General features: G+C 34.7%; 4 protein-coding genes across 6 annotated transcripts in view; 1 reads left to right on the forward strand and 3 right to left on the reverse strand.

The window, feature by feature from the left end:
* The window catches only part of LOC105448100, a 12,681-nt gene extending 6,262 nt beyond the window's left edge, over window positions 1–6,419 (reverse strand). Inside the window, exons 1-6 of the mRNA XM_011686460.1 lie at window positions 6,321–6,419; window positions 5,536–5,698; window positions 5,172–5,380; window positions 4,061–4,150; window positions 3,821–3,984; window positions 3,549–3,688 (exon numbers count right to left, since the gene is read on the reverse strand). Coding sequence (XP_011684762.1) covers window positions 3,549–3,688; window positions 3,821–3,984; window positions 4,061–4,150; window positions 5,172–5,380; window positions 5,536–5,698; window positions 6,321–6,419 — 865 coding nt within the window. The remainder of the gene's footprint in view (window positions 1–3,548; window positions 3,689–3,820; window positions 3,985–4,060; window positions 4,151–5,171; window positions 5,381–5,535; window positions 5,699–6,320) is intronic.
* Window positions 6,420–10,139: 3,720 nt separating this feature from the next.
* Window positions 10,140–21,279, reverse strand: LOC105447990 (glutamate receptor-like). 2 transcript variants are annotated; one of them, XM_011686330.1, is made up of 8 exons: window positions 21,050–21,279; window positions 14,711–15,204; window positions 13,449–13,778; window positions 11,704–11,863; window positions 11,249–11,457; window positions 10,923–11,036; window positions 10,575–10,738; window positions 10,140–10,499 (listed from the first exon to the last, which is right to left on the reverse strand). In XM_011686330.1, the coding sequence occupies exons 2-8, from the start codon at window positions 15,005–15,007 to the stop codon at window positions 10,226–10,228; spliced, it is 1,548 nt and encodes a 515-aa protein (XP_011684632.1). In that variant the 5' UTR covers window positions 15,008–15,204; window positions 21,050–21,279; the 3' UTR covers window positions 10,140–10,225. The 2 variants fall into 2 exon arrangements, with proteins under 2 accessions (XP_011684632.1, XP_011684633.1); XM_011686331.1 differs by having other exon boundaries at window positions 10,382–10,492.
* A 130-nt stretch (window positions 21,280–21,409) lies between these two features.
* LOC105447991 (sequestosome-1) lies at window positions 21,410–25,048 on the forward strand. 2 transcript variants are annotated; one of them, XM_011686333.1, is made up of 4 exons: window positions 21,412–21,799; window positions 22,725–23,183; window positions 23,265–23,824; window positions 24,300–25,048. In XM_011686333.1, the coding sequence occupies exons 1-4, from the start codon at window positions 21,625–21,627 to the stop codon at window positions 24,549–24,551; spliced, it is 1,446 nt and encodes a 481-aa protein (XP_011684635.1). In that variant the 5' UTR covers window positions 21,412–21,624; the 3' UTR covers window positions 24,552–25,048. The 2 variants fall into 2 exon arrangements, with proteins under 2 accessions (XP_011684634.1, XP_011684635.1); XM_011686332.1 differs by having other exon boundaries at window positions 21,410–21,799; window positions 22,725–23,824.
* A 95-nt stretch (window positions 25,049–25,143) lies between these two features.
* LOC105447992 (28S ribosomal protein S29, mitochondrial) overlaps window positions 25,144–25,511 on the reverse strand; it is a 4,428-nt gene continuing 4,060 nt past the window's right edge. Inside the window, exon 6 of the mRNA XM_011686334.1 lies at window positions 25,144–25,426. Coding sequence (XP_011684636.1) covers window positions 25,190–25,426 — 237 coding nt within the window. The 3' untranslated portion in view covers window positions 25,144–25,189. The remainder of the gene's footprint in view (window positions 25,427–25,511) is intronic.

Genomic DNA, 25,511 nt, shown 5'->3' on the forward strand with positions numbered 1-25,511 from the left:
GCAATGCGAGACTATTGCTACGCTAAACATGTCGTTGACTTAACGCCAATCGGCGACGAATATTTAAAATATCGACGTTCGTATCCGACCCTGGACACGTCCATACGGAAAGTGCACATTTAAATTTATAATGCGGCATCACAGGTGTATATTCCGTCGGACGATATACATCGGCCAATATCAGCACCATTAGAAAATTGCAATCAGAAACGATCGGCAGATCACATCTCTAATATATGCATTTGTCAGAATGAACATTATCGAGTACTCGAGTACGGTTGATTGACAGCACCAATTTATTTTCCTTTATTTTTCCTGAAAATCGCAAAATCATTTTCTCCAACTAGAAATTGATTTATAATCTATGTTATATATTGTATATATATAGTTATATGTATATTTTGTATATATAATAGATTCTCAAGAATAAATTAAATATTATGAAGTAATGTCTATGCGATCGAACTGAACACGAATATTAGTTTCGACCTTTACATATATATATATGATGATTATCCTCAATATTACAAAATATTAATAATTTCTCGATTTTAATATGAATTAAATTATACTCGTTCGCATTTGTTCGATTCTACTTTAAATCTGCCGGTAACGTAAAATTCCTTCAATTTAAATTCACTTTAAATAACAATTAACTGTGATAAATTTACAAGCACGCATAAAACACTTACATACACACACGAATGAAAAATTTCTGCTAAATAGGGAAAGATAGGGGACGAAGAAATTCTCTCCATATAAATAAATCTGTTAATTCATAGTAAATTAAATTATATCTCAATTATAGTGCTTCTCGATAAATAGGTTTCTAGTAGGATGAAATTCTCGATTGAAATTTTCTTCTCTTCAATCATAATGAATTTTCTCTATAATCTGCACCGCTTATAATAAAACCTTCGCAGAAAATTGTTCAAATTGAGATGACGCTAACCAAGGCGACCGGCTTGTAAATTTTGCTTTCGATTGGCTACTGGAAGAATCTCATGTCCCTCAGACGCATACCATTGTCTAATAATTTCTACAAACTGATACACACGAGAGAGTTTTACGCTCGAAAGAAAAAGTCGGATCCAAAAAAGAACGTTTTGCGATTACGCACTAATAATTTATTAAACTCATTTAGAAGCTACTCTTAGATAGGACCATTCTAAGCTGTCTATTCTCTCGGTACTCGACAGTTTGCAGGATATCTCTATTTCTACACTTTCTTCAAAGCGCACAGCATCATAAAAGCAATCCTTCTTCTCTCCTTATACATTTAAATAATTAAGGAGCTCTATAGAATATTCTACTAAAGCATTGGAATATTCTATAGACCTCTTTAGAATCAAGAAAATATTTTCTGCGTATCATTTAAGAACATATTTCAAAGTTCCTGGAAAATGTTCATAGAATATCACTATATTATCTGGACAATGTTATTACAGATTATCAAAACCAGTAATTCAAAATTATATAATACATTGGATAAAACAATCATTTTTATAGATATAAAACATATTTTTAATAGCAATTCATAAATGTTAAAAGTTAAATTTTAATGAAATTATTTAGACGCTCACAGAAATCAATTATAACATGTGTTAAATGAGCAAAGAACCGAGTTAGATATTTGTGTTATATATAAGACAGTTTTAACATAATCAATAAAATTGAATCACATACAAACGTTCCAACCTTACATCGATCGGATTATCCTCAATATAACAATAAAAAACTTACATAATAAAATAGTCAAGACATAAAATTGCAAGTATTGCTTTCGGATAATTGAATTTACGTTAAACATACAAATACCAAGTCCGTGTTAAGGCGTAAGAACATCAGATGCAGAGTTCGTATAAAAGTAATTGTCCAAGTGAAACATGCTCGTCAAAAAGAGAACTCGTTTATTAATAAAAAAGAAACTTATTAAAAATGTACAGACGATATAATGACGATGTACTCAAAATAATACAATTCCGAAAGTGAACAAAGTCATGGTAATAGTCAGAAATGTTCAATTTTATTGAAGCAAATATTATCATATAACTACAAGTGTTATATGTTATATTATATTATTATGTGTTATATGTTATAATAATATTATTAATAACTTTTAAAAAGTTTTTTGAAGTATACTGCTGACTGCTTAGGAAAAATATGTCACAGAAAAATTTTTGGCAAAAATTTGCTAACTTTGGCTGACGACAATTCCGCAAAAAATCAGGATGATGAGAAAATCATAGTATGATAAATTTTTTTTTAAATTAAAGCTAGAAATCTCTATTTTAAGGTGCTATAAGTCGATTTTAAATTTAATGCAACCCTGTTATTGTAAACTCTTAAATCTGAGAACATATTTGTTATACAGAAAATTGCAAAGTTGGACGAAATACATGGACTTACTAAAATTTCTCTCAAGGCTGCCGTTTGTAGCGTCATAAAGCTCGAATCTTTCTCTTTAATTTGAAAAAAAAATGCAAGTCGTTATAATTTTTTTTTACAAAGTTACAGCATTTTATAGTAATCTTTGTATTTTTCTCATGTACGATTAAAATTACCCGATGTGCACCATAAAGAGATTGGCAATCGGATTTTGCACATCATGTGTGTATGTGTGTATATTATACACACGCGCATACGCACACAATGTGTAAAATTTGATCGCTAACCTCCCTACAATGTACATCGGGTAATGCCGATTGTACATGAAAAAAATACAAGAGTTACTTTAAAATGCTACAGCCTTGTGAAAAAAATCATAACGATTTGATTTTTTTCAAATTAAAGAGAAAAGTTCAAGCTTTATAAGGCTGCAAATGACATCTCGAAGAAAAATTTTAGCAAGTCCGTACATTCCAAACTTTACAATTTTTAGTATGGCAAACGTGACAGATTTAAGAGTTTATATTAGCTGAGGTGCATTAAATTTAAAATCGACCTATAAATTTAAAGTAAAAATTTCAAGCCATAATTTAAAGAAAAGTTCATCATCCTACGATAGTTTTTCGCAAAATTATTGTCAGCCAAAGTTGGCCAATTTTTGCCCAAAATTATTCTATGCAATAATTTTGTTTAGCAGTGTAATAGAACAACAATTATAAGAAAATTGACATAAATTTTACAATTAATGTATAATAGAATAGTTGGCTACAATCTAGTTCCGTAAAGGTTGAAATATTTGAAATATTGTGTATAAGAATTATGAAATACCTAAAAATCCTATGCATATAAATTATGAAAGAATATAACTATGTAATATTTAATTTAATCATTAAATTGTAAGTTTTTAAAGACAACCAATCCCTGTAGCATTTATGGCGGTTTTTTATTTATTTATTATGGCCAATAGCCTTAATAAGTAATTGGTTTATTATAAAATCCTTGAAATCGTAAATTTTTCTCATCGTTTCTCTTTCGCATTTTATTCTTTGCGCCAACATTATGGCTCACTTTTTTAATAGAAAATTCTTTGTTCTTAGATCGAGTTTTAAATGAATAATACTTTTTCTCGATTAACAAAATAAATAATGCCAGGATCATACTGCCCACCACTATCGTCAAAGTCGGCGTTATATCGAATATATCAACTGTCACTCCAAATATGTAAATATTCTTTGACTTTCTTGTGAGATACTTGTTCCGCAACTTGTCCATAACGCCATTAAGATGAAATCGTCGCAAACTGAAAAATGCAAAAATATTGAAAGCATCTATTTTTTAAAAGGAAGAAGCAATTGTAAGCGGTTTAATCTGTATTTTTTGTAAGTACGTGAATATAGCAAATAAATATATACATAATACTTATAGGACTTACTGATAATTTATAAAGCCAGTGTAAGGATTTCCTTTTGACAGTGTTAGCCCCAAATTATCGACTCTCCCGGTGTCAATATATACGACCTTACACCGTACATACATGTTCATAGCTTCTTTAAACACCTCCGTCGTGTAAAATGCCAATTTCTCTCGGTGGCAGATCTGCGTGAGAATTAATGTGATTTGACTTAATAAAACTTAACGCCGTCGATGTCATTAATTAAATGCTATCGCTAACTTGCTTGAATCCTTCCGCCAATGTTGTCGGTAAATACTTCTTCTCCTCCAGTAATTCGTACATTTTCAGAAACATTGGGTCTTTTATACGCTATAAAATTCGGAACATCATAATTTGAATAAAAATATACTATTTTACTTCTAATAATTGTACAGTCGGTATAGTCTTTACGAACTTTCGCTAGAGAAAGTAGTACATATCTATAATGTACTCATATTATTATAAGAATGTAATAAAGTTTAAACACAAAAATATATTCTGTACAAATAAAAAATTAAGGGGAAAAAGATAAAGAGATCTTTAATGACCTTAATTTTAACGTATGTTGTCAACGTCCATGAACAATACTCAAAAAATTTTAGCCGTCGATCGTGATTTGTTAAAAAATTGATAAATGGTAAATTTCCTGCTTTTTATTGAATTCCGCAAGTGATTTCTTATTGACCTTGATGTTTCACATGGGTTTGCAACTTTTCACGCAAAATGAAACCCATTCCTTTGCCCCTACCCCCCCCCCTTCTGTTTACGGGACAAAAGATAATTGTACTCTTCGGTAATTGTACGCACGGTTTTCGACTTTCCACGCTAAGCGAGGTCCATTCCATTCCCTCTCCGCCCTCCGCTTATAAGACGAAACGGGATCTATAATTGTTCTGTTCATAAATTTTCGACTTTTCATGCAAATAATCGAAGCAATATCTTAAATCATTTAAATGTACATAATGTATTAAAAACTTACGTATTATTTATGAAAATTAATTTATTTTATTAATAATTTTTAATGATTCACGATCGATTGATGGCTGAAACAATTTGAATATTGTTCATAGCTTTAATAACACAAGGTCAAGAATCATTGAAGGTTGTTTTTCTTTTTTCCATTTTTATCAAATTAAATTCTCTAACATTTAAAATGATCAAATTTTCTAAAAAATTAATTACTAAGACTTATTTAGATGTAATGATATATCATGTAATGTTAAAGCTTTCCAAATGTTCTCGGTTACAATCACGAGATTGTTTTTATTCACGAGCGCTTCAATCAAAAATACTGCAACTGACTGGTGCTGTTATACGCAAAGTAATTTCTTAAATTTAAATATAAACTCACACTAGGAATATCGTACTCGGCGCTGTTTTTCAAAACGATTAATTTGTAAGTGCCGTCATTAACGTAATCCTCCAGAGTTGAAAAAGGCAGTTTAGGAAGATTGAGCATCAGGAAGCTCATCAACGAGGCGGAATAGATGGCCAGAATTACTATCGACGAGATGTAAATTGAGAAAAAAGCCACCCTCATCGGCAACTCTCTGGGAAATTCTATGCAACGTAAAAAATATATTGACATATTGTCCTATTCCGGTGCCAAATATATTGACATATTGTCCGACGTACTAATTGCGTAAAATATCACCACGAATAATATGAAAATATTGTATAAATAAAATATTAAATATCTTTATAACAAATATTACCTGACAGACCTTGCTGACAATAAATTCCCCAAACCTTAATATAGTTATCGGACATTAAGTTCCACGAGAAGTATCTATTTTTTGTCTTCTTCATAATAGTCAACAGCGTAGAAGTGATTATTATTACCACTACTAATGTCATCCAAATATCAAGGCCGAATACCTGTAATATTTATGGGTGGTCAACAAATAATTTATTTACTAGACTTTGTTATCGCAAATCTTCATCAATAAAAATTATTTTAGTACTATCTTTCTTTTTCATTTAAGAAAGATATAACATAAATAATCTTAAATAACATAAATAATCTTAAAAAATTAAAAACTTAAATAATTAAATTTTCAATTTTTTGAAGGTAAAGATTTTGTTATAGATAAAATATAATATTTTATTTTCTTGACAAAAAATAAATACAAAATCTTTGCTTTGTAAATCTTTTATCATTTTATAATTGTAGACTATATAATTAATATATGATATGGGTAACTAATATACAGGGTGTCTTAAAAAGGTCGGGACACCTAAATATCTCGGTAAATATAAGTTTTACAGAAAAGTGTTTTAAACAAAAGTTATATAGTTTAAAAATATCTATTTCCTGATCTTATCAGTTTGATCTTGAGTTGCGTAGCCAAGGTCAAGTCAAGGTTACATTGATTTTCTTAAATGGAACACCCTATTTTTGATTTAAGAATCTAATAGCTGAAGTCGAGAGCTTTCCAAATCACTACAATGAAATATTTTTTCATGAAGTACTTTTTAAGTTATAATGCTTCAAATTTACAGTATTGCCGGCACTAGCATTACCCAAAATATTTAATTTTGGAGACTGGCCAGTCAAGGCGAGATCGGTCGGTGGTCCATGAATGAGCAGAAAAGACATGTCAATCCGCCTGGGCAACCTCCGCGTGATATTACATATCTTGAATAATGCTAGTGCCGGCAATACTGTAACTTTAAAGCATTATAACTTGAAAAGTACTTCATGAAAAAATATTTCATTATAGTGTTTTGGAAAGCTCTCGACATCAGCTATTAGATTCCTGAATCAAAAATAGGGTGTTTCACTTAAGAAAATCAATGTAACCTTGACCTGACTTTGGCGACGCAACTCAAGATCAAACTGATAGGATCAGTAAATAGATATTTTTAAACCATATAACTTTTGTCTGAAACACTTTTCTGTAAAACTTATATTTCCCGAAATATTTAGGTGTCCCGACCTTTTTGGGATACCCTGTATATAAAAAGATCGCCGATACTGTCATACTTTTGTTTTCAAATTATATTTTTTAAACAAAAATTGAAAATAAAACTTTGCTAAATATAAACTAGATAGTCTTCTATCAGATAATGTACCAGCTTTTTATAATATTTTTTGGAATTTTACAATATTTAACATTTTCGTAAGATAAACAAAAATGAGCATCTGACAAAATGAGCCTCAAAATCTGCAAAAATAAGAAAAAGAAATAAAAATAAAATAATTTTAAAAAGGTAAAGACATGTTAAAAAATCTGATATTAACAATAAAGTATCTATAATAACATTTAAACTAAACAATTTGCAAAAGCAAATCGTAAGAGCGTTATTTTCACATTTGTAGAATTTTTGGTTTTAGTTAATTTTATATAAAAACAAGTCACACAAATATATGAATTATTTTTATCTCTTTAATCGTCTAAACTGATCATGTCTTTATGTCAGTATTAATAAAATGCAATAATTTCCAAGAAATAAATGGATGTCTCTTTACAAGATCTATGTCAGTATGATGACTTTCGGGCCTCTATTAATTAATAAACATCATTAATATAAAGATAATTTATTATTACCTTTAAGTATAAATTCCATTGCACAGTGGCCTCTTCAGGTTCCTTAAAATAAAGGCGATATCGCGAGCGTATCAATGGTACTGTAAAGTCGATGATGTTCCGTCTGCGAGTCGTCATCGTGAATGCGGAGACACCGATGTCAGCTTTATTAGTCACCAACTGGCCGATCGCACCTGTCCACATCTTCTGCTGGTGGCTCCAGCCACCGAATCCCTCCTCTGGATCTAGAATCTCCACCGAGAAGTTCATAGCTTTAATGAGCTCTGTCAACACCAGACCCAAAAACCCGCCGAGCGTACCGTTCTCCAGCGATACTAGCTGCGAGTTCTGCAATGTATCAACAGAATTATCAAGTCACTCTAGTCTACGAGACCATCATTAAATTCTAATATCGATTCCATGGCAAATTAGAATATCAATTTCGATTTTCTTTCAAAGTGACTACTTTCTACGAGAAAGGGTCGTCGCTCATGATATCACTAATCGCAACCGTTAGTGCGGCGCACGACAAAGTTCGTCAAAGATGAAAACTTACTTCAACAAAAACCACACGTACAACTTCGCCGAACATGTCGCTCCTCCTGGCGTAGAGATTCTTTCGCGTCTTCAAGATCAGACCACTATCGGGGGACCACGTGGCCAGATCGAACGTTCTGGTGCAATTATCGCGTATGGCGTACCACTCGACCAGAGTCGGGCGATCGTAGCACAGGACCAGCATCTCGGTGCGGACGTCCACATTGAATACGTTATCAGTAGGATGCCAACAATGCTCCTCAAGAGAATTCCCAGGACGTTGAAGAAACACGATGAACCAGACGGGGAAGGAAATGGGCTTTATGACCCTCGTGGTTTTGGCGAACTCGTCCATGGTCTCCCCGGTGTCAAGGAGAATGACGAACAAGGGCCGTGTGACATTTTCCTGGTACTCATTGTACTTGCTCGTCAGATCCGAGAAAGTTGTGGTCATGGTCATGACGTGCTGTCGTGAAAATTCGCGAGACCACATGTGCACCAACGTCGTCGTGTGCAAATCTGTGATATTCGCATTTAACGATGGTATTACATTTCATTTAATGTCAGCATTAGATATATTCTCTAGATCGTGAAATGAAGATATTTAATTTTTCTACGGATAAATTTTTAATTTTTTGTTTTTGCATCCACAACAATGAAATAAAGAAAAAAAGTATTTAAACTGACGCGAATTTAACTTATTTATTTGGCAGCAACATTAAAATTTAAAGAAACTAAACGTACACACATATCTCTGAAATAAAAAATAATTAATTGGTATCTATTATAAAACTTTTTTCGTTATGTAAACCCTTAAAAGCGCGTAATTATTTATTTTTTAATTAAATGAGGTTGAGTTATAACGTATTATTGATAATAATTTAATTTAAATTAACTATTTTAGCGTTATATAGCATAATAAAACTGAAATGATTTGCACGCGAAATTGTTGTTTAATAATAGTTCGACAGTTCGAGGAAACTTTCTTTTCGCCAATTAGCCGGAAGTGCAGTATGAGAAACGATAGCCGGAAAATGTTTCCGCTACTTACCGCAATTGCCAGACCGCACGAAAATAATGCACGACGTGTGATAATATCTGTGAACGTCGTTAATCAATCGGGAGTAATTGTTGATGCCTATTCCCTCTGACAGCGGCTTGGTGTCCAACACGAGGAAAAGCATCGCGATCAATCGCGCTAATGTATACTTCATAATTTCGCAAAACGCAGATTTGAAAACGATTACTCGAATAAAACGGTTACTGGTTAAAAAGATAAAAATCGTCCAATTAGGAAATTATAACGAAACAGTTAATGATTAATTTGGAGCGAGAAATTATGAAGAAGATAGCACGACGAAATTAGTATCCTAATTCCGAAGTCCTACTGAAGACAGCAATGCTTCGCGGAATCTTTCGAATCCGTCGAAAGCATGACTATTGTTGAGCCGAGAATTAAGGAGAAAAATGACGGTACCCGCGATTCAAGGATGCAACCGTGACTGAAGGGCGATCATCGCAAAGGGGGATTTATCGGTTCCGAGAATCTCTGGGGGGTGAGAGCGAAAGAATGTCACCGGGTGATGTGGATGTACGGCATTATTACAAATTACATGGAGATACGAGACGATTTTTATCAACGAATCATCGGCAAAATATCACATCGATAAATTATTCACGATCGTTAAACCGCCTGTGCAATCAGCATTACTTTATATTATATTTATATCCGCCAATCACCCACGATGCAATTTCAGGTATATGTCATTTAGGTGTCTTAGCTTTCACAGCTTGATGCATAAAGTGCGATGCAAATTTAAGTATGTCTCGCAAAAGGAACGTTAGGAGGAAAAGAAATCATCGTGATATCGACAATTTGATCATTTAATTCATTATAATGAATGATTTAAACGATTGTCAATAAAAATTGAACAAGTATTAACAGGAATACTAATAGAGTAAGAAACTTTAGGAAATTTTATTTTCTTCTCCCGGTAGAAAGATGTCGGTTAACTCTTATTTTATTTTAATGTTTTCACGTCGCAAACATATTTCGACATATACATAATAGTTTCTACATAAATAATTATCTACATTACAATTAATCATTAGACTTAAAATTAAAAATTATTAATATTAAAATCTGAATATATTACAATAAATATACTATTAAAAAAAAACTACACGTAGAATAAAAGAAAAATTTTATATAACAATTAAGTGTGGCAAATTTACAAGCACACACACATACATACACACACGAATTAAAAATTTTTAGTAATAGAGGATAAAGAAGTTTTCTGAATAAAAAATATTTGTTAATTCATAGTAAATTGAATTAAGTTTTATCTGAATTATAGTGGTTCTTGATAAATAACATTTTAGCAGGATAAAAAGTTCTGGATTGGAATTTCCTTCTCCTCAACCGATAATAAATTTTCTCTATAATCAGTATCGCGATGCTTATAATAAAACCTCCACAGAGAATCGCCAAAATTGGGACGACGCTAACCATGCGGACCGGCTTGTAAACCTTGTTTTCGGTCAACTGCGGCAAAAATCTCGTGTCCCTCAGACGCGTCATTATACCGTTGTCCAGAAATTTCTGCAAACTGGTTCACATGCGAGAGTTTTAATAAAAAAAAAAAGTTAGATTCAAAGAGGAATCATTTTTCACGATTACCCACTGATAATTTATTAAACTCGTGTAGGGACTATTCTTCGATAGAATCAGTCCTAAGTTGTCTATCCTCTCGGTGCTGATGCTCGACAGTTTGCAGGGTATCTTTATTTCTACGCTTTTCTTCAAAGCGCTCAGCACCATGTAAGCAACCCTTTTCTCCTTGCACACCTGAACAAGTAGCAAGTAACCGATGTAAAAAATTTCAAGCAAGGATACTCTGAAGTAATCATACTAATTAGAAGAAGGAAGTAATTTTATGTTTTTAAATAAAAGTTTGGCCATATAAAAATGCCGTTAAAATTGATTTCGCATTGCATTCGTCGCGCCCAAAAATACGGATTATCGGTCATACCTGTACAAAGCCATCGATCAGATCCCTCGGTAATCTATATTCGTCCTTCATTATTTTCATCAGACTTGCTGAGAAGGCAGAAGCCTGTGTCGACGCATTGTTCTTCGCCTGATGCTGCCACGAAAAATTGTTTTGTGATGTATAGGTAAATCATTTAGCGCTCCATTACACTTTAAATCAATGTTAACGATACACCACAATGGACATTAAATGTGACCGTAATTGTATGTATTATCGAATGCAACGATATGACATAACTTCGATCGCACGAAAAACGTGCGAGCTGAAAATAAAAGTTGGGCTCCTTGATCGCTGGGTGAACTTACGGAGATTACGTCGTAGTCGGCACTGCCACGTGGAACGATCAATTTGTAAGTACCGTCCTCGATGAATTCGTCTAGCGTTTGGAAAGGCAAAACGCGAGTGCACGACGTCAGGAAACCAACCAGCGCCGCTGAATAGTGAGCCGCTATCAGCACAGCCGTCAGAAATATCGTGAAGTACGCCACGCGCAGCGACGAACTTTTCGGAAACTCTGGAGGAAAAAATTCAATCACTGCAGCCCCAATCAACTTTTTAAAAAGAAGAAAATAGAATTCAACTTCTGACTTAATTCTTAATTTGATTAAACCATTTACTATTTCATTCTCTTTCAAAAAAGCAATGCGGTCGTGAGTTCTCTTTCAGTTCTCTTTCAGAAGAGCAATGCCTACTTTACACATATTTTATATAGCCGAATGTTCAATTAGAATTGCTTCGGAAATAGATGTAAAATTTATACCTATAAGCGCTTGCTGACAGAAGATACCCCAAATGCTGATGAAATTCTCGATCAGATCCACGGCGTTTCGTGATTCGCAAATTGTCTTCATGAAGGCTAAGAGGAGCGGCGCAATCGCTATCAGCGTGACAATCGTACCCCACGTACGCGAATTGAATGTCTGTCATGATTGTATTGCATTGTTAAAAAATTAGTTCCACAGTTTAAAATCAAGTCAAAGCTACTCGTTTTAAAAGAAATTATTTGATACGTTTTCATATAATTTGCCAAAATCGCATTATTTTAAAATACATTTTATACATTCAAATTTAAGTTTATATAATAAAAATCAAACAAAGTTCAAGGAAATCTAATGAGCCAGCTAATTGCTTTATATCTTTTATAAATTAATTGAAAAGATAATATATTATTCCTAAAGTCATATTAAAAACAGACCGAACAATTTCAAGCAATAATACAATTATCCTCAAAATAAAACTAAATAAATGTTAACACACATATTTCAAATCAATGTACGCAAATTTCATTGAAGTATCATTGCTATCCAAGTTTCAAACTTTTTTGATTTTATACCAGATATAGTATATAAGATCCAGTCATCCAAGATTTAAAAAGTGGATACATTGTAAAAGAAAGGGAGGCAAGATAACGACTTCAAGATTTGTTAATTTTTCTTAATTTCTATGATAAAATAAAAATAATACCTTTTTTTTTAGATTCACTAACGCCTTGTATCTATAAAAACTATAGAAACTATTAAATAAATTAGAATTTTTTAAATTTATATTTTTTAAGAAAGTGTTTTCATCATTTTGTATCCATATACAGATAAGATGACTTTAAATACAAAAAGTCAAGGTTAATTAAAAATATACTTTTTTACAAATAAAATAATTTATTTTATTGTAATAAACTTTATTTTAGTATTATAATATTTTAATATAATAAAAGAAAAATAGGAAACAAAAAAATCAACAAATTAACAAGATTTATTTAACCAATATTAAAGAATTAATTTTACGCAGTTATGTTTATAAAATACAATTAACAAATATAATCGGCATATTATACTAGTTATATTATAATATTTCTCATTGTATTATCTACTTTCTTGGACAGATTAAAATAAAGAGATTATAACCATCATTATCTCAAGCCTTTAATGAGTTATGCATCGACTCAACATTTATCAACTTAGCAATAAGAGCAATTCGTCATTTTACTCCCGGCCGTTTCCCTCTATATCAGAAAAAAATTTATTTTTTCTTTTGGAAAAGTCTGAAATAATGCCATGAATTGTATGGTGTTGAAATGGTAAAAATCTATGGACACTTGTGTATGTTATATATGGAAGAAACTTAATTAATGATATATTACTTTTTTAATCTTAGACAACTACATCTTATAATTGCAATAAAATAAAAAAAAGTTTGGTACTTAGACAACAACGCGAGATATAATTAGTCTTTTTATAACGTAGTGTAAAAGACATGATTTAAACAATATATCGATCTCGTATCTATTAATATACGAGAATTTTTTTGTCCATTTTCACTCATTATTCGCTTATTTATCTCATAGTTTTCACATTAGACGTTGTTTATACACAAATGATAAGAAAAAAATTGATGAAGTACAATTTAAGTGACCGGTACGACATTAGGCAACTCTCACCTATTATTTTCGTGGCAGCAATAAGGCGATAAGGCTAACCCCATAATTTTTACGTTAATCAATCATATTACCTGGAAATAGCCGAGCCACTTGACGCCACATATTGCCGGCTCCTTGATATATAGACTGTTTCTAGATATGATCAAGGGCAGCGTGAAATCGACATGGCGCACTCGCAAGCTCGTCATCGACATATCAGCGATAGCAAAATCCGCGCGATTCGATGCGATCTCGCCCATCACTCCAGACCAAGTGTTTGTGTTCGAGTTCCACAGGCCATGCTCATCCATTTCCGAGACGATCTTCAGGGTAAAGTTAAGCGAATACGTGAGCTCCTCCAACACTTTCCCGTACATACTAGCCACGTAATTCCCAGCAAACGTCGACGAAAGCGATAAATCCTGAAGTTGCTTAACACCGATTAATTAAATAGAAGAACATTTAACAATTATTAATTCTATCGTAAGAGCTGCAGAATTATAGAAACATAGTATATGTATAAGTTTTACAATTAATTAATGACATTCTATTAGAAATTATTATATATATTATATTAGAAACGTTTGACGTTTAAATTTAATATTTTTACTAAATTTGATAAAAAATGGATATAATGATATTTGTCATCTTCAAAAAAATTGTATATAAAATGTCACACAATATATATAGGGTGTTCCTTAAATCGAGGTCAATCATTCAGGAGTTGATTGATGATGATTAATCCTAAAATAAGAAAGAAAATTGATATGAACATAAATCCGAAAATGCATTGTTTTCGAATTTTCACTATTTAACATCGAAATTTGAAATTGCTTTACTTTCGAATTTTTCTGTCGAAATTGAAAGAAAAGTTAGTCTTCATGAGTTTTATAACATAATTAAAGTTAAATAAAAGTTACGGATTACTCTACGTACGTAGCACCACGTAGCAGAACGCATCATGTGGAACTCGTTTAGCGTAATGACGATAACTCGAAAACAACCTATTTTTTTAGATCTACGTTCATATCAACTTTCTTGTTTTTTAATAGTCATTCCGAATAATTCACTTCGACTTACGGAACGCCCTGTAATCTCACCTCGACTGACGGAACGCTTTTTTAATATCATTTAATTTGAAAAGAGATATTTAATTTAAGCATCACGTATTTCTATATATCATTCAATATATCATTAATTAATTACAAAAACGCGTGCATGCTGTTCGTATATATTTTATTTCTATAGAAGCAAAGATATATTGTCAAGTAATAAACGACGGATTTTTGTTATGAGCTGTGCTACTAAGAATAACATATATAGAAAAAAAGCTGTCTATTCTTCTATCGAGCACCTTGACCGTGACCGCTCGTAAAACGATTCCCTCCATATCTTTCCGCCGATCGTAGAGGGACAGATTCGTCAGCAAAATGAATCCCTCGTCGCCTCCCCACACCGCCAGGTCGAAGATTTTGACGGTGTCGCCCTTGACGGAATACCATTCCCGCAGGATCGCCTCGTTGTGGCACAACACCAGCATCTGCGTGTCGAACGCCAGATTGAAGGGATTACCGATCGGCTCGCGGCAATGGTCGTGAGTGCTGTTGTCGGGGGTGTAGAGAAACAGCACGAACCACACTGGATAGGACATCGGATAGAACTTGGTGGCCTCCGCGAACTCCAGATACGCCTCGTAATTGGGTAAAATGACGATGCTGATGGGCTGGACTATTTGGCGGTAGTACCTCAGCGAATTATTAAGCCTTCTGAAGTGCACGTTCGAGGTCTTCACGAAGCGCTGGCTCAGCAAGCGGGAACTCGCGTGTATCAGATGCGTGATTTTCAAATCTACAGCGAGAGGATTTTGCAAAAATGAGAGGATCGGTTTAACAAGCTCGAATATACCTATGTAAAATTCTGAGAAATCTTCGAGTTTTTAAGAAGAAAAAAATTTCAGTAATTATGTACTGCATAGCCTTGAGTATCCAAGAGAAAAAAGTTCCAGTAATTATGTACTACATAGCCAGCCTTGATGATCTTGACTTTGACATGCCCTGTTAAGGTTACGAGTGGCCTTCAGAAGGTTTTTCTAGACCTCAGCGGAGGTTTATAATTGGATTATTTCACATATATAGGTCTTCGACTTTACACGCGAAACGAGGTCCACCCTACTCCCACTGCTTACGAGAAGAAACGCGGTCTATAATTACGGTTTTTTTTTTAATAATGAGAAAAATGTATCCTATTTGTAATAATATTGAAACAATATATAGTGAGACTTTTTTTGTCAATAACTTTTTAACGAACAATCATGACCTTGTCAAAGTCAAAATTATCGGGGCTGGTTCCTCTATAGTGCATAATTACAAAATTTCTAATAATAATAATAATAATTTCTAATTTGTTTATGTTTATGTTTATTTGTTTTAGTGCTTCCGTGATGCATGCTGTCTTCCCCTACTATTTCTATCTTCACGATTTTATAAATTTCTGATAGAAAGGGAAGGGAGGAACAATCAAAAAATACTTCAAAGCGGAATCGTGCAGGAGTGATTGCTATTACTCGCAAATCGCGATGTAGTCGGCGTCGCAACGTTTATTGACTAAACATTAGTTCAGTTAAAGTAACACATTGACTGTCAGGCTGACTGACGCTGTCAAAATCTTCTTAAATGCTTGTGAAAAAGAGAAATATCATTTAAAATATAAAATTTTTAATAATATAAACAGCTAAATAACAATGAAAAATAAAATTGCGGTTTAATACAGTCCTATGGGGATACGGTTTTATTTAATCATATTATATATGACATTTCATCATTATATGCTTATGATAATAAGAAATGACAGGCAACGTGTTCACATATTGAAATACGAAAAGAATGATATATTAATTAACAGCTTTAGATCTAATTCAAAATAATCTTTTTAATCCAATTGCTGCAGTATTAATGAAACAAATATACTTGTTTTATTAATACAAGAGCATGACATATTGATTTGATATATGATCTCGATTGTCTCCAATTTATTTCCATTTAAATTAATGCTGTTAATATATCACACTTTTCTCTGTGCATAAGAGTGCATAACCAAGCAACAAGAATACTATGTCGTTTTGGAAGAAAGACTTCAAACTGACCCCCATATTCCCCGTACTTGTCTCCAGGGTGGGTGAATATGACGGACACGGCGCAGTAAAATTTTCGTACGGCCAGTATCACGTCGACGAAGACGTCGACGTGATAGCGAATCCCTGCCGAAGTGCTGAAGAGAACGAAAAGGAGTATCGGACACGCCGAACGGATCGGTAATCTCATTTCGTCGCCGTTGAAGGAGGCTCGGCCGAGGTGTTTAGAACGCGATAAACCGGGAAGACCAACTAAACGGCTAAAATTCCCGTCGAGTATAACGCGGGGTAAAAAACATGCAGGGACGTAGATGGCTTATCGGAGGTAAATATTAAGCGTTTATCGAGCGCCTCAGATAACGTAATTGGGGTGTTCCGCCACGTGGAGAAATAATTGCGATCAATCAAACGAGATATCCTGTATAATCGCTTCCTTCCTTCCTTCCTTCTTTTCTGCTAATTCTAAATTAAAAACGATTTCCTCTTGAGAATATTCATATCGAATAATTAATACTGCAATGTAAGACGCAAGATCTAGAAATAGGCGCCGTGTTAATTAAGCGTGACCTTCTCCAGGCTATCAATATCACAGTGAATAAAAAGTCTGTTCATTAAGTATTCTAAAGGTATTAATATCAAAACAATGAATATGCCCAGAGATATTCAGGTAAGCGCGATTAATTCTTAGATTAGATTTGCACTGACAATGAGTCACACACGTGGCGACATAAAAAAAAGTGAATGTAACCGCAATGCGAGACTATTGCTACGCTAAACATGTCGTTGACTTAACGCCAATCAGCGACGAATATTTAAAATATTGACGTTCGTATCCGACCCTGGACACGTCCATACGGAAAGTGCACGTTTAAATTTATAATGCGACATCACAGGTGTATATTCCGCACGATATACACCGGCCGATATCAGCACCATTAGAAAATTGCAATCAGAAACGATCGGCAGATCACATCTCAAATATGGTATATGCATTTGTTAGAATGAACTTTATCAAGTACTCGAGTACGGTTAATGGACAGCACCAATTTATTTTCCTTTATTTTTCCTGAAAATCGCAAAATCATTTTTGCCAACTAGAAATTGATTTATAATCTATGTTATATAGTGTATATATTATTATATGTATATTTTGTATATAATTTGTGTACAATTTATTTTCTCAGAAGAAATTGGATTAGAAATTATTATTATATACAAAATAATATACATAAAATAGTAAAAAAAAGTATATATTTAAAATCTATATTATACAGAAAAATCGAGACATAGGTCTCCTAAAGAGCCTTCTTTTTTGGAAATAAATGTTTCATTTTATTAATATTGATAAAAACATTATATGTTTATATTATTAAAGAGACAAAAACTCATAATTCATATATTTGTAACTTGTTTTTATATATAAAAGCAGCTAAAAGCAAACTTCATAAGTGCGAAACACTATTATTTTACAAGTTTGCAGTTTTCTAAAACTGTTTTATTTATAATATTTTTTTTATATTTTTTATATCTTTTTTTTTACTTCTGCCGGTTTAGGGATTTTGTCAGACACCCATTTTTGCATATCTTACGAAAATGTTAAACATTGCAAAGTTTTACACAGTAATTAAAAAAAACTGTATTATTTGATAAAAGACACTTTCTAGCTTGTATTTATATTTTCAAAATTTTATCTTAGCTTTTATTTAAAAAATAAAATCCAAAAATAAAGCAATATATTATATGACGGAATCGGCGATCTTTCTTTATATATTATACAAAATTTAATTTTCTTTGTATGTATATTATACAAAATTTAAATACAATATTAATATAATAGATTGTAATATAACCGTCTTTAATTAAATAATTCAATCTAGCCTCACACAATTTCAAATTCTGAAAAATAAATAGAAAAACAAATTAGATAGTCAAATAAATTACAGCAGCAGCCTCATTATCGTGAACTGCTAACAATTGTTATCTTTAGGTTACAATTAATTATAAAAACGTCCAAAAAAAATACAGAGAGGGCGACAGCATGCTGATAATGTGTTTATACACATCTGTCATATCTGATGTTTCTACAACTGCTTTCTAGACTGCGCTGGATTACTTTCGAAGTTTATGTATGTGACATGATTCATCAATCAATACATGACCGCCGCGGAGAGAGCTGGCCATCAAATTCGCCCAGTAATCATGGCACCAATAAATGATTCAGCGACTATCAGGCGAACAATCGGCTTCGTTAATGATTTTACAATATTGTAAATTTGCTAATTTATGACCGATATTAATACAAGGGACTGTTAACATCGAGATTATTCGATCTTTTATTAACGTTGGCGTTTTTTAATTTTTCCTACCTCTTAAAGTTACAAAGCTGACTTCTCTGATATTTGTAAATTAATTGTAAATTAATCTTAGCCATATGAGAATGTTTTATATAATTTATTATCTTCAAATTAATCACGATTAATTAATTACTTAATCATAATTATATTTTTTTCTAGATTCTGTATTCTAAGTCGACAACTCTCGATATTGCATTATATTTTCGTTTCACGCGTTGCTTTCGCGAGATATTTGAAAAATGCAAGTTTATTTTGAATTTTTCGCCGACGACACAATTCGTCCACGCGCATACTCGTATTGCGGATACTGACAAAGTTCTTAGTCACGGCGCATTTATTTTTAATTATAAGAAATAATACGGTTTTTCGTCTTATCGCCACCTCGCTCGCCGTGTTCACAATATAACGCAGAATGTAAGCGAAAGTTATATAAACGCATGACGGCGAACATCGTCCGCGTGCGCGCATAGACGAAGCTGGACGGAGCTAGAAAACTCTCGATCGTGATCGAATTACGCGCTGTCACGTACCGCAACGCAACGACGCCACACGTTATCAATGGGTCCTCTTGAGTCCTAAACTGACCATGTGTTTGGGACCGTACCCTAATAAAACCCAGCCGTAAACATAAGTGCTCTCAGGATTTTTCCTGGCTCAGTTATCTTAACACGCCTAATCTTTCCTAATCTTCGCTTAATATTTTTGTGTCAACTGTATACTCTACAGAATGCTCCACCTGCAAAACTCGAAACGAAGGTCTTTCTTGACCGAAAACAGACAGTTCTGAGTCGTCTCTCGAAAACTCCTTGCCTTTTTGTATCCTCAGAATAGCCTCTTCAAAATAAAATACATTATATGTGAACGGTTGTCGATTTACTTTGATATTCAACTTCGATATTACGTGGCTTCGGCTCGTAACAGCGCGCGTCATGATCGTCGCGAATGAATGCGCACTTTTCCTCGTTACTACTTTCCAGACGCTTCTAGACTGTACTATCTGACGCAATACTTTTTAGGCCATTCATCTGTACCTCCTGCGATTGAGTTCACGGTGAAAAACGTACATGGAATATGAAATAGTATAACACATAATAAAATAAGAAATATGATAAAAATAAATTGGATATTGGAAACCGTTAATCCAGTAATCCATAGAGATCATTCAAAAACGAATATAGATTAGAATAAGAAATAAAGGAGAGAAACTAAATTATAATAAAGAACTGTATATGTATCTGATGGTATTATAATTATATTTAATTTAGCGTCTTATTTTTTTAATAATTCTCACTGTTTAATATTTCCTAGTATAATTTTTTTGTAGATATTTCTAATCAGAGAAAAAACATATCTTTTAGAATTTTAACATTTTCTTTCATTACACAATAATTTTTAATGCAAAATCAAGGATTTTCGAGAATCATCAAATAATAAATAATTAATAAATAAAGCGTAAATCTCCAACAATTTTCGTCAGGATTGAATCGATTCAAATATCCTAGGAAAAATTTTGTGGGATATTGCCAAATGGGAAACAATAATTAATGCCAAAGCCAAAATCTACTCTCAGCTGGTTGGTCTCTAATGTGAACCAAATTTGAAAAATATATTCTGCGGTCAGATATATTGACAATTAACTAAGAGCAGATATGACAATGCAATGACGTACACAACAAACTCAGGGCAGATTCGATATGTTCTCGATTATACGAGCCATCTACATTGTTGCATATTTGCTGATACTATTTACAATAGCAAAACTTGACATTCGCCATCAATCTGCCATCAATATTATGTTCAATATCTGGCTTACTGCCAGATGCAATTAAACTGCCACTGTCATATATATTTTGTCGACAAAAATTGCCTATTGACGAAAATGTACTAACAGAATTGGCGATAACTAAAGCAGATATCAAATGCTATGTTTCCCATTTGCTTTCGGCAAACATATAATTTGTTGCTAACATTTGCAATTGCAGAAAATGTCAATCTTTTTACATATCCTTGAATCATGAGAAAAGTTTCTGCAAAACTTAATTAATTGTCTTAAACAATAATTCAGTGAAACGCTCAATCTTAATACTTCAGCTAGTTTAACCTAAAGAAAAAAAAACATGCTGAAGTCATTATATGCTCTATGATGCAACTGTGTAGCGCAACGAGCGCAACGAAACGAAACGTCTGTCGTGAATCATCGAGTACGTACAGCGCAATCACGTGGTTGCCATCTGTCAAAATAGGCAGACTCACTCAGAAATGGCGGCGGCGTAGACTTATTTCCGCTTTACGAATTCGTCCGGCGAGAGAGATCCTTTTCGCGTCATGAAATCATTGAATTCTCGCGCGACACCCCTTCCGACCCTTCCGACGTGTTCGAATCCGGTCGCGAGATCGCGGAAAAGGAATCTGGAACGGGAGGATCCGACGTGACATAACGGCGGAAGAATCGAGAAATGTCGAGAATAGCGCGCGCGGCGCCTGATTCGCCCGCAATTCGCCGGAAAGGCGCTCGCGGCTGGTGATCGCGGCGTCTGGACGGCTTGCGGCGGCGTGACGAACGCTCAGGTGGATTTATCGATTGCGTATATAAAAGCGAACGGCCGAGACCGTTTTCCCAATAGACGACGTGCGACTCTCGACGGTCTTTGTACACATCGGTCGGGGAAGAGAGTGAGTTCGGAAAAAAAAAAAAATACACGATACATCGATACGGGCGTTTTCTCGCCAGACCGGAACGTTCTCGCTTCAATTTCGACGACGGTTCGCGCAACTGAAGCGACGATGGCCAAGCTGAGCCTGAAGGTGTACCTGATGATGCCGGATCTGGATACGTACAGGGAAGTGCGCAGATTCGGCATCGACGCCGACGTCGCGTCGAATTTCCTATACCTGCGCGAGAAGCTGCAGACCATCTTCCCGGATCTGCGGGGCAAGATCTTCAACGTCACCTGGAAAGGTGAGAGTTCTTTGTGTTCCTTTCCCCGTTTCTTTTTTTCCTTCGCGCTTTTTCCGCGGAGAAACTACTGGACGGCGGAGTCGGACGCTGACGTCAGCGATCGACGTTGTTTATCAAAGGTCTCCTACATACATTAGGCTCTTGTGCGTTTTGATAAGCAGCTAGTAGCATATATATAGTTAATGCATTCAGCAGAAACAGGTCGAATTCCTTAAGTACTCAACTTTTTCCGTGTACATTCGTTTTTTTTTTTTTCTTTGTACAGTCGTGGACACATCGGTTGCGACACTTTTTTTTACAGGTTTTTAATATATATTTAATATACATAATATATACTTTATAGATAACTAATATTTTGCAAATGCGAACCACGATGTACTATCTTTAGTCTAGAGACAGTGTAACACTAATCGTGGTCCGTATTTGCAAAATATTAGTGCGTTTTGAAACCTATAAAAAAGAAAGTGTCGCAATCGATGTGTTCATGACTGTACATACATACTATCTTGAAGACAAAGGTATCTACGTATGTGCTTTTTTATCATTACTTCCATTAGGATGGAAACAGTTTAATTATTCGAGAAGCAAAAATTGTTACAGCTGTATAAATGTATAATGGTAAATTGTTCAATTTTTAATCCAATTTGAATAAATATTCCGAAATTTAAGATAGAACATATCGCGGCATTGCTGCAATAGTGTCATATCTCGAAGTGACAATTTTGAGTTATTCATTGGAAAAGATGGATTTTGGCGACTTTTATCTGGTGATGAATAACTCAAAATTGTCGATTTTCGAGATGTGACACTATTGCAGCGATGCCGCGGTATATCTCCTCTCGTTTTCTATTTGCGTGAATTGAGCGCAAAAAGCATCCAGTGTGACAATCACGGTTATTTAAACGCTTGTCTCTTATACTAACAGATGATGAAGATGAGAATATCACTATATCCACCAATGAGGAATTGGAGATCTCATTGGACGAGATGGGCAAGAAAAACATCTACAAGATGTACGTCTGGCTCCAGCCGGAGCAAGATGGGATAGACATGTCAAAGATAGAGAAGACAATCCACCCCGGCGTGATGTGCGATGTGTGCGACAAGAATATACATGGCTTTCGCTTCAAGTGCATGCAATGTCGAGATTACGACTTGTGCACAGACTGCATGACACTCGGCAATCATCTGGAGCACTACATGATCCGTATGACGCAACCGGTCGAATGGTCGAGCTACCACGGCCACCGGCTCGCTCACCACGTGCGCAAATTCATTCAGAAGGCGCAGCACCACAAGGAGGACGAGCGCAGGTGCCCCAAGGGGTCGCACAAGGGGCTGCACAAGCGTAGCGGCTGTCCGGCGTTCAACGCAGCTGAATTCGGTAAATCTGGCCGCCTTTTTGACCCGTCTGTTGTAGACGTACTGGAGAATTTCATAATAGACATTTGTGCCGGTCCGGCAGACGAGAGGCAGGAGAAGAAGCGGGCCAAGGAGCAGCACCGGGAACCGTCCGCCGAGTCCGCGACCGAGGCGACGGAGGACGCGCAGCAGGAAGCGACCAGGCACTCCTTCTCGCAGCTGCTGAAGATCGTCGAGGACAACATCTCCAACATCTCGCAGTTCCTGGATCCGCTCGGCATCAACGTCACCGTGATGGCCGATAGCAACGACACCGCCAAGAGCAAGCCCGCGGAGAACGGCGCCCAGACGAGGACCGGCGCGCAGAAGCCCGCAGAGGCCCATGCCTCTACGGAGGACTCCGCCAAGAAGTTCCCCGGTGAGGGTAAAAAACTGCGCGACGATCCTGTAAGTACTGCAACTGTACCTTCGATGGATAACGCACAAAAAGATTCAGCAGCAGCCGCGCCGGTGGCAGCTACAGCCGCAGCCTCAACATCAGCAGCAGCAGCAACTTCCGCTGAACAAGCAGCCGAAGCCGAGGAATGGACGATGATACAACGTGAAAGCTCGGTCAGCCCCACATCCTCCTTGTCCTCCTTGAACGGAGCTATACCCAAGCAGGTACGTCCCGCATAAATTCAAGAATCAATAGTAGATAACTAGAACATGCAGAATTACTGAAATGCAATTAAAAGTTATAATGATATTTAAAATACAGTCGAGCCTCGATAATTCGAATCTCAAGGGAACAGCTATAAAAATCTTCAAGTTGTAAAGATTTCGCCTTATCGAAATTCGAGTAAAAGAGTTTTAACGTATGAAAATTACGGAAGCTTTGCACGAGAGTTTATAATGGGTTTTAAAGTAAAAAAAAATTCGAAGTTTTTCGAGTCGGTTTTCGAGTTATATGGAGACGAGTTATCGAGGTTCGACTGCATATATAAATGTTACTTCCTAGACAATTGCGCAATATTAGATAATCGGGATGTAATTAAGAAATATTAATTACATTAATGGCTGCGTCTCATAAATCCCCGCGAATCCTCTTTATTGCGCGTGTGCACGTATCACGTGTTCAGAATATCTCATTTTACAGGTTGCCTCCCCATCCGCGCCCCCAGCACCCGCAGCAGAGCCCGAAAAAACTCCGTCAAACCAGAGACTCTACCCACCCTTACCTGAAGAAGTGAGACCGGAGAATCTAAACCCCAAGATCCAGCGCGCCGTAGACGCGATGATGGCAATGGGATTCACCAACGAAGGCGCGTGGCTCACCCATCTGTTAATTGCGCAAAATGGTGACATCGACAAGGCGCTGGATGTGATACATCCGGTACGCCGTCATTAAGAGGGACGGAGCTAAAACTTTAGTTAACGATAGTTTAATGGTATATGGTAATAAACGGCAAAAATTAAACAGTTAACATAGTCTGAACTTGAGTTAAATGATAGTTGGTAATTACGATAGTTTGTAATTATTCGTTATTATTCGTCATACGACGTCTTTTTATGTTACTGGATTTATTTGGTATATATTATATTTTTCTTTTTTTTTTATAATTTGAACAGCACACAACGTTGAATTTATCCCTAAAGAATTATATCTCAATATCTCAATCTTTCTATCTGTTGCTAAATTTATGTTGTGCACACGTACTAAGGTATTTTTAAAAAATGTATTCCAATGTTTGCTTCTAGTGTAATATATGTTATATTTACGTTATGCTACATTCTTAGCATTATAATATTAATGTCAAAGACACTAAAATATTATTATTGGTGACCGGATTATGTATTGTTGTATCTTATTTTAATAAAGTAACCATGAGATATCTGAAGGATAAATGTTTCTCTTTTAATAACATAAAAAGCTCCTTAATAGAAAAAATATATTCAAGTTCTGTGATTAGGAGTGACGTTTGTAAAAATTGAAAGAAAGCTAAAAACTTCAAAAAGTTTATTATAAATACCTCTGTTCTATTTCTTCTATAAGAATTTACATCGGTCCATTAAGACCAGCGGATTTTTATTAGTAATTAATTCTAATTCTCTCTGACCGTCGGGTGTTATGTTTCTGATCCACTTGCGATCCTTATAATATTCTATCATACTGTCGAATTCCGCGTTATTGAAGTCTTCAACTAAAACAGGCAGGAAGGGATCCAGATGCTCGAAGCCTTCTTTGCCTAGCAAATATCTGGGCAGATGGGATTCCCGTCTTTCCTGAAAATAAAAGATTTTCCCTCTGCATTATTATACACCCACGTTTAATGCTAAAGTTTTTTACATATATATATATATATATATA

The sequence above is a fragment of the Wasmannia auropunctata genome, unplaced genomic scaffold (assembly GCF_000956235.1).
Source record: "Wasmannia auropunctata unplaced genomic scaffold, wasmannia.A_1.0 LD336090.1, whole genome shotgun sequence".
NCBI lineage: Eukaryota > Metazoa > Arthropoda > Insecta > Hymenoptera > Formicidae > Wasmannia > Wasmannia auropunctata.

Excerpts from the sequence above, each read along its gene's own strand:
- LOC105447990 (XM_011686330.1), bottom strand. The coding sequence starts at position 15,007 with ATGTCCTATCCAGTGTGGTTCGTGCTGTTTCTCTACACCCCCGACAAC. Across the intron at positions 11,458-11,703 it reads CTGTCAGCAAGCGCTTATAG|AGTTTCCGAAAAGTTCGTCG; the intron begins GTATAAATTTTA and ends TTTTTCCTCCAG. Across the intron at positions 10,500-10,574 it reads ACGAGTTTAATAAATTATCA|TTTGCAGAAATTTCTGGACA; the intron begins GTGGGTAATCGT and ends CATGTGAACCAG.
- LOC105447991 (XM_011686332.1), top strand. The coding sequence starts at position 21,625 with ATGGCCAAGCTGAGCCTGAAGGTGTACCTGATGATGCCGGATCTGGAT. Across the intron at positions 21,800-22,724 it reads CTTCAACGTCACCTGGAAAG|ATGATGAAGATGAGAATATC; the intron begins GTGAGAGTTCTT and ends TTATACTAACAG. Across the intron at positions 23,825-24,299 it reads ACGGAGCTATACCCAAGCAG|GTTGCCTCCCCATCCGCGCC; the intron begins GTACGTCCCGCA and ends CTCATTTTACAG.